The sequence below is a fragment of the Drosophila nasuta genome, chromosome 3 (genome assembly GCF_023558535.2).
Source record: "Drosophila nasuta strain 15112-1781.00 chromosome 3, ASM2355853v1, whole genome shotgun sequence".
Lineage (NCBI taxonomy): Eukaryota > Metazoa > Arthropoda > Insecta > Diptera > Drosophilidae > Drosophila > Drosophila nasuta.
The window spans coordinates 48,129,097-48,138,120 of record NC_083457.1 but is presented as its reverse complement, the minus strand read 5'-3'; the positions used below and the strand labels follow the sequence as shown (position 1 = coordinate 48,138,120).

Sequence of the window (9,024 nt, the reverse complement as noted above, 5' to 3'; positions counted from 1 at the left end):
GTGAGATAGTTTTCCTCGGAATACAAAAAATAATTGTATACTAATTTGGAATATAAAGCAGTAATATTAATTGAGATTTAGGCGACCAAACGAATGCCCCTTTAATATACTCCTTCTACTTCATGTATTCCCTAAGACCTTCCCATTTCCCACAAGCTTGTTACACCCTATTGCTCTATTGCCTACCGGGTACAACAGACCCAGAACCTGTAACGGCATCATCAGAGCGTCTCCCACTTTTGGCTGGGTATAAAAGGACGTGTTGCTGCCCAGCCAAAGACAGAATCAAATCACGAGGCGAGTGCCCTAGACACACAACTCTGTGCTAGACGTAGCGTTTCCATTTGCAACATCAACAACAAGATGCAACTTTTGATTGTGTTTGCCACCTGCTTGGCGCTGACCAATGGCCTGGCGCTCTATGCCAACTATCCGTATCTGTATACGGCCCAGGGATCAGCATTGATTACGCCCACACAGCAGCAGTATCTAACCCAGGATGCATTGGGTCAGTATGCATATGGCTATGCCGAGCCTCACTCCAGCAAGCAGGAGATACGCGGTCTGGATGGCACTACACGTGGCACCTACAGCTATCGCGATGCCACCGGCAAGCTGCAGACTGTGGAGTACACAGCCGACGGTGAGGGTTTCCATGTCTCGGCCACCAACTTACCACGTGCCGTGCAACCAATCGCAAGCGAAGGCCGAAGTGCTAATGATGTGGCTCCAGCTCCGGCTGCTGATGTTCCTGCTGATTCCATCGAGGTGACCGCAGCTCGTCAATCGCATTTCGCCGCTCACGAAGAGGCGCGTCTGCGTCTCGCTCAAGCTCAACAGCAACAGTCAAGTCCATCCCAGTCAGAAGTCGAGTTGCCGCGTCCCGTTGCCGACACCGCCGAGGTGGCAGCTGCCAAGTCCAATCATCTGAAGCGAGTTGCATCCGAAACGCTGCGCAATGAGCTGCTCAGCGGCAATGCTGTCCCGGTTGCACGCAGCTCTCATGTCATTGTGCCTGTGCCTTCGGTCTATGGCTACACCGTGCCACGCTTCTACAGTCCACGCTTTTATTATTAAATTGAGGTTTTTGTAAACATTCCTTTAGAGCAAAAATAAAACTGATTGGCACTGAGATTGTTTCAACTTTTCGATATTTATTTTTCGACTCAAGGAAGGCTTCCTCTCTATAGAATGTGACGCAAGTGATTTAGAAATAGTGTTAGTTTTAATTTTAATCTAATGCAACCTTTTTAATTAATTTGGGAAAACAGTTCACGAGATTGTTCTAGAGGAACTAGAGAGTATTTCGTTAAGACTGATTTTTACTATTTAAAAATATTAATTAAAGTCAAGGCATCTTAAAACCAGCAAAAAGAGAAGAAAAACAAATTGAAGTGTTCATCTTGAAGACTTCGAAATATCGAAGTTTCGGATTTTGTTTATTAAATCCTTTGAAGGTTTAAAGTACAATTTATTGCTAGGTTCCTTGCTTGAAAAATTTTTACTATTAAGGGGTAACGCTAATGAAGAGTTTAAGCAATTAAAAGACAGCTTAACTATCTTACTTTTACTTTTTCTTACTTTTAAATATAGGTTTTACAACATACCCCAATTTCATTAATTTACTCCAAATTCTTCTCTTCTAAAACACATATACAAAACAAGGGCAAGTGTTACCCCTTACTTATTGTTTCAATTACATGAATCTTTAAATGAACACGTTGATTATGAAATATGAAATTAAAAATATAGCAGTCGATATTCTGGGCCTTCTTTATTACCGATTTAAGTTCTCAACAAAGGCATCTCAATTCTTGTAATCCTTTAGGATTCCAAATGAAACTTTACTTGTACTGTTAACTGTAGTAGTTCCCAATAGATGTTATTCCAAAGTCTCTGCTAAGTGATTCGAAGTCTCTGTGTTTCTGCCAGAAGCTGATCGAAATTTCATAAATGCATTGCGAAGTTTTGATTTCAATTAAATTTAATAGCGGCATAAACAACGTGTATGCAAGCAACGATAAGTATGTATGAGGCATGTAACATGGGTAGCATGCCCCAAATGGTTCCTTGACCTCACGACGAAGACGTGCCACAAAACCTGGCCTGATTAAGTTCTTGGCTGCCGACGAGGAATGCCAGAGATGAAGGCGGGATGATGGTGGTGGGGGGATTCACTGACAGATGAAAACAAATTGCGGCTTTTGTGTAAAAATTTATGCTTAACTTGTTGAAATCGAGAAAATATTTATGTACAAACAGAGCAAGAGGAAGAGGCAAGCAACAGTTGAAGTCGCAGCCTGCAACTGCAACAATAAGTGAACAGGGAATATGAAAGTAAACTGGACGACCTTCCCGAGAACGCACGATATTTTGTTTTTTTGGCAACTGGCAACTGGCGACAGAGCCAAGGAGGCGCCTCGGTCAAGTCTGTGGCTGTGGTAATTGTGCTACTACTATAAAAGGGAGAACCGCCAGCAGAGGCAAGCACAGAGTTCTCTAGAGCGAGTACTAGAGTCGACGACACTAGCAGCGCCACACAAAAGGAAGCCCCATCATCATCATCATCAATACAATTCAAAAAACCATTCCAACTCAAGATGCAGTTCCTCAACGTCAATCTCTGCCTTTGCCTGTTAATTGTGCCTTTGGTGCATGGCAACGCTTTGCTGGAATATGGCGCTCCACCAGCTGCCGGCACAATTAGTCAATACCACACCCAGGATGAGCATGGACAGTACACTTATGGCTATACGGCTCCTCTCTATTCCAAGCACGAGACACGCACTGCAGATGGCGTTACACATGGTTCGTATTCCTATGTGGATGCCACGGGCAAGCAGCAAACAGTCGACTACAAGGCTGATTCAACTGGCTTCCATGTCACGGCCAGCACTCTAGAGCAGCGACCCAATGAGGAGACACCCGAGGTGGCTGCGTTGCGTGCTCAGCACTTGGCTGCCCATGCAGAAGCCAAGCTGCGTCTAGCTGGCGGTCAATCAACAACGTCAACGTCTGTGCAGGATACACCCGAAGTAGCTGCCGCTAAGATTGCGTTCTTCAAGCGCTTCGAGGCGGAGAAGCGACGCAATCAGCTGGCTAAGTCAGCCCAACAAATACTGCCGAACACTAACACAATACTCTCCCAGCCGATCTACGTCTATCAGCCAGCCAATGGTTTCATCTACAAGTACAATCATCTGCTGCGTTCACCCGCCAGAGACTATTTGCCAACTGCTTGATTGATTGACTGGTTTACTAATTGATTGATTGATTGTTGTGTTTCGCTAGCTGGTGAGCAAATAAATAAGAATGTTTTTGAACGATTACTCTGCGATTATTTTCATTGATTGACTGGGTGATTGAGAGATTAATTGGATTAGATTGAATGATTAGTTGCGGTTTTATCTGTTTGTTGAAGTATTATTTTTATTGAAAATTGGCGGAATGATGAAATTATTAGTTGATTGACCTGACTAATTATTGATTCTTTCTGGGCACTCACTCGCGATTACTCTGCGATTCTTGTCTTTGATTGACTGGATGATTGATTGATCAATTATTTATTCATTGTTGCTCTTTTCGGCCTGCTGAGCGTATGAATAAGAATGTTGTTCTTTTCAGTGGTGATTGATAGGTTGATTAATTTATTGGTTGATTGATTGATTGACTAACTTATTGATTGAGTAATTTATTGTTGTATTTCGCAGTCTGGCATGTTTCCGCATACTCAGTTGCGATTAGTTTATAACAATTTTCATTGATTGACTAGGTGATTGACTGATCAATTGATCAGTGGTTGATAAACTTACGTTTTTGTGATGTTTTCATTTTAGTTAAGCAAAATATAATTTAATATGATGTTATTTAAATATGATTGATTGATTGTCTGACCACTGGAATATTCGTAGGGCCACAACCATGATGTCTTGTTTATGCATTTACACATTCTCTACTTGATTAAGTGATGCGTAGAATGATTGATAATATATTCATTGAACTTTTGAGAAAAGCTTTGCCTGATTGATTCCCAATTTGTTTAGCGAAGCAGTTGGCAGATAAATTGAATCATAGCCCGATTGATTTATTTGCTTCTGTTGTTTCGTTGATGGACCATTGTTTATTTTCTTTAGCTAATACTAAATCATTTAACAAATTGATTGACTTTTGGTTGATTGAATGACTGATAAACGATATGCGATATATGATGACTGCAAAGATGAATTCTACCCTATGCCCGCTTTAGCAAATCACTCATTAATAATTGATTGATTTCTGATTGACGACCGCTTTTCTATTAACCTTTCCCAAAACAAATCGAAGATTTAGGCACAGTAGTGCACAGATTGCATTTATTCTTAAAACTACGACAACAATGTTCCAATCTCATCATCCAAATCAAATAACTCCAGTTTCAGTTTCCATTCCCGTCTCCTCTTTCACTCCCAGGTCCAGGTCCAAGTCTAGTTCTGGTTCTGATTCTGTTTGCTGAGCAACAAACTGCGACTGAGAGCAATGGGTCGCAGAGTTCTCACTTCAGTGGGCGTGGTCACGCTGTACTTGGCATTGGGTGAAGAATATGAATAGTAGGCGCCAATTGGCACACGCAATTCCTGGCTATTCCTGTCCAGACGATCCTCCAGATCACTCAGCTTCAGATAGCTGCTCGAACTGATGTCAGCTAGAGTGTAAACAGTTCGCAGTCGCAGATCATTGCCATCGTTGCCATCCTGCAGACGCTGATCACGAGGGGGGAGCTGTTGTTGCCTTGGCTGCTCTTCTCGTTGCTCTTCACGAGCATCCGCATCTCGTTCCTCCTCATTTGCCTCGTTCTGAGCAGCGGCGTTGGAGGTGGCCGAATCTTGTTTGCGCGTCTGTTGCTCATCCAAACGGCTCTCGTCGCGTTGTCTATCTGCCAGCATGGAGGTGAGCTCAGCACGCACTCGCTCCAAGATGTCAGCATCCTCATCACTCAACGTGCGTTCACTCACAGCACTTTGCTGCTGTTGTTGTTGTTCCGTCAGTTGTTGCACCTCTTCACGTCGTGCCTCTTCTTCGGCCTCACGCACTGCATCCAGATGAGCCTGACGTGCCTGCTGCACCTCTAGCGTATCAGTGACTGGCAGTGGCGGCTTCTTGTCATCAACCGGGGCCTGAGGCAGATTGCTGCCTTCTGCTTTGAAGCCTTGACGTCCGCCAGCCTCGTATTTAACCGTCTGCAACTTCCCGTTGGCATCTACATAGGAGTAGAAACCACGGGAGGAGCCGTCCTGTGTCGTGTACTCCGCTCTGGCTGCATTCTCATCGCTGTAGCCATAGGAGTAGAAGGCACGTGCCGTATCCTGCTCTTGGTAGCCGCGTCTCAATGGCTCCGCTTGCGTAATCGTAATCCTCGGCAGATCCCGCAAATTATCGGCGCGGGAAATGCTGAGCAGAGGTCGAATGCCAGCACCGGATGTGACCGTCAATAAAGCGGCAGCAGTAGTGAGGTACAAAATGAGGCAGTGCATCCTTAATTGATGTTTCTATGTGGGTTAAGTGAACAATGGGCTTGAACTGATGCTGCAGTTGGCACAGCTTTGACTATTTATACCAATCAAACACCCAGTTGGTAACCCAAGAAATCTGCGCAATGACCTCGAAATCAAAATCGAATTCAGTGGAATCGCAGATCGATTTACAACCGCCATAGAGACCCAACCTAACCACGCTGTGTTGTAATACTTCTAGTGTGAACTTAATATTGATATTGCTTTGCACATGGATATCGATACCCGATCCCATTCGATGCGATCGCAGCCATTACGCAATTAGCCCACGCACTTGCGAGTTGCAAAGCCTCTTGGTTGGCTTCACATTTTGCGAGTTCCGGTGGCAAATGCAGCGACTCGAAACTGGAATAACTTCAAATGGAAATTACCGATGCTGTCGATAAGACGTGCAAAAAAGACGGGAAGCACTTAAGTGTCATTTAACACCTATCTAAAGGGAGTGAAGATAAGTAATTGTTGCATTTGTGGTAATTGTTATATCCGGTATCCCAGAAGTAATTAGATAACGTTTATGGTGAATAAAAATTATGTAAATAAACGTCAGTAAACTGACTAAAAACCAAATCATATTTATCTGTGAAAAAGAATGGCTAAACTCCTTAAAATTTAGTTTTTTATATGATTTCAATAAACATCATATTACATATATATTATATTATATATTTTCATATACTATAAAAAAAAGAAAGGAAATAAAAGGACAAATAAATAATCACATCATATTATAAAGAAACATCAAACATCAAATAAATAATATGAATATCATTATTATAAAATGTCGCAAGTGCCAAAAATAACACAGAATTTCCATTTGATATTTTCATTTTCTATATAGTGATACTATAAAGTTCTAGAACTGAATTAAAAGTGGTGAATTTTAAAGGAGGTGTTTAAGACAAATTTCCCCAAAAATATAAATGTGTTGAACTCATTTACACAATTAACATAATCTTAAGCACTAATTATATTATTATAAGCAAACAATAATATTGTAAACAAAAGTATTATAAATAAAATCTTATCTCTAGGCCTAATAACCTAATGTTTATGCCAGAGCTTCAAGGTTCAACGCGCTAAATCTAATCTCAAAATAATAATAATACCATATAAAAACATCGAGGGGGTCTCATCTAATCTCATGTTCTAATAATCGAATGCTCAGTTTCAATCAAAACAAAGTGAAAGTTAAGAGCGATTGAGGCATTAGCAGGTGTTACAAATTAGACAGTCACGTCTCTCTTCCCATTTCTTTTAACTCTGAATGTTAAATGATCTCTCAGAAAGCAGATGAACCCAAAGAAGACAACAACCTCGATTTCAAATCACTTAGCTCCAAAGTGCAAGGCGATAAACGTTAGTTTGTCAAGCCTCAATAAAAGCGCAAGCTCTTAAAACACAGAGAATTGCTCTCTTATGCTTTAATCATGAATTCTCAAAAGAGTGAATAACTGATAAACATTGCCGTCGGCCAGCAAAAGTTGAGACCACACTGATCAGTTGAAAAACTAAGCTGCAACGTTAAGCAAGCAAGCACACAGAGTAGAATTGTTAATTGGCAATGGATTTGGCTGGCAAAAATGTGGTTTACCTCGGTGGCTTTGGCGGCATAGGCCAAAAAACATGCAGCGAACTGCTCGAGCGCCAACTACAGGTAAGTTTTTTTTTTGTCCAAATCAAACGATTTGTTTAACCAACTCTTGGGTTTGTTGTCTTAGGCGTTGGCCATATTCGATCTGACGCTGAACGAAGAGATCTTGACTACATGGCAATCCAAATTTCCCAACACCAAGATATTTTATCTGAAAGTGGACATTACCCAAAGATCAGACATCGAGGCTGCCTATAAGGAGGCTGTGGAGCGTTTAGGACATTTGGATCTGGTGGTGAATGGCATGGGACTGATGGATGATCGACATATTGATCTCACTATTCAGATCAATTTGGTAGATAAACACAGTGTGATATAAGCTCAGATATTCAACGATTCTTTGCAGATGGGTGTGATAAACAGTTGTCTGATTGCTCTCGAATACATGGATAAGTCAAAGGGCGGAAAGGGAGGCATGATCGTGAACATCTCCTCGGTGGCGGGAATCCAACCAACTCCATTAATGTCCGTCTATTCGGCAGCCAAGCATGGAGTGACAACTTTTACTCGCTGTCTTGCGGTAGGTCTTAATTCTATATATCTAATCCGGTTTACTAATTATCTTCTTCTCTCTTTAGCATCCTCCCTATTTTGACATCATGGGCGTCGCCTTTGTCACCATCTGTCCTGGCTTCACTGAGACTCCGTTGCTCAACGACCTCGCTGATAAGATCACATTCAAATTCGAGACTCCAATGGCCTTGAGGAAAGCAAAGCGTCAGCCACCTCAAGTTTGTGCCGAGAACTTTGTAAAGGTCATTGAAAAGGCCCAAAATGGCACAGCTTGGTTGCTGGACGTGGGTGAGATTAAAGAGATCGAGTTTCCCGTGATGTGGATACCCCAGCTTGAACAATAACTAAGTATAACCAAATCTGTTTTAATATTAAGCATCGGTTATTGTTGTTTTTTAATAAAGTTTATCTATATTGTAGACTTGTTAATTGTTCTAAACTGTGACTCAACTCAGCAGTATGTTATAATCAACCACAAATTATTGTGTAACGTGCATTGAAACCACGATAATCAATATTCACAACTATGCTCAAATGACACTAGTTGAAATGGGTACTTACATTAGTATTCAATAAAAATATAGTGAAATCATAATGTTATCTAAACATTAACTCTTTAAAGAGGGCTTTATCACACTACAAATTTTGATCCAAAATTATTTTAGCACCTGTATAAAAATATGTTTTTATAAATACAAACATTTTTTAGAAAATTATTAGTTATTTATATTGTCAGCTGCGGTAAATAGTGTTATCGCACTTTAGCTTTAAGGTTAAGGACAATGTTTTCATACAAATGGCTTCAGTATTCACTATCTACAGACGAGGGTAGTGGAAGATACCCACTATCCGTTCTTATTAAACGCGAAACAATGCGGTATTACCATTTAAATATACAAAATTAATATACCGAACAAATACTGAAATATACCAATATGTATATTGATATAACAAGTGATGTCAAAAGAAATTATGTCTCTACGTTTTATAGTTTCTGTGATCCAGTGATTGATATGGACAGACAGACGGAGATGGCTATATCGTCTCTGCTGCTGACGCTGATAAAGAATATATAGGCTTTATGAAGAGATGTGTCCTCCGGCCTGTTACGTACAAAAAGTTCTGTCCTATGGCTAACGGGTATAAAAATTTCAAAGGCCCAGCCAAGATAATAACTGAGATATCGGCTTTATAGCGTTTGCCAGTTACCAACATTAAACACTGAACGAACCTAAAAAATAAACTAACACTTGCAATAAAGATAGTATTAATATAACATTATAAGCACATTCTTGGGATGTATTTTATGGC

The 9,024-nt window shown here is 40.9% G+C and overlaps 3 protein-coding genes across 3 annotated transcripts; 2 read left to right on the top strand and 1 right to left on the bottom strand.

Annotated features, from left to right (window-relative positions):
* The first annotated feature begins 220 nt into the window (after positions 1 to 220).
* On the top strand, positions 221 to 3,329 carry LOC132788272 (uncharacterized). The gene is made up of 2 exons (XM_060795605.1): positions 221 to 1,071; positions 2,466 to 3,329. The coding sequence occupies exons 1-2, from the start codon at positions 364 to 366 to the stop codon at positions 3,240 to 3,242; spliced, it is 1,485 nt and encodes a 494-aa protein (XP_060651588.1). The 5' UTR covers positions 221 to 363; the 3' UTR covers positions 3,243 to 3,329.
* A 993-nt stretch (positions 3,330 to 4,322) lies between these two features.
* On the bottom strand, positions 4,323 to 5,571 carry LOC132790719 (putative uncharacterized protein DDB_G0271606). The gene has a single exon (XM_060799365.1). It carries the CDS (start codon positions 5,508 to 5,510, stop codon positions 4,464 to 4,466), a length of 1,047 nt encoding a protein of 348 aa, XP_060655348.1. The 5' UTR covers positions 5,511 to 5,571; the 3' UTR covers positions 4,323 to 4,463.
* A 1,468-nt stretch (positions 5,572 to 7,039) lies between these two features.
* Positions 7,040 to 8,134, top strand: LOC132788700 (alcohol dehydrogenase-like). Its single transcript, XM_060796222.1, has 4 exons — positions 7,040 to 7,203; positions 7,268 to 7,495; positions 7,547 to 7,720; positions 7,779 to 8,134. The coding sequence occupies exons 1-4, from the start codon at positions 7,111 to 7,113 to the stop codon at positions 8,055 to 8,057; spliced, it is 774 nt and encodes a 257-aa protein (XP_060652205.1). The 5' UTR covers positions 7,040 to 7,110; the 3' UTR covers positions 8,058 to 8,134.
* The last annotated feature ends 890 nt before the right edge of the window (positions 8,135 to 9,024 follow it).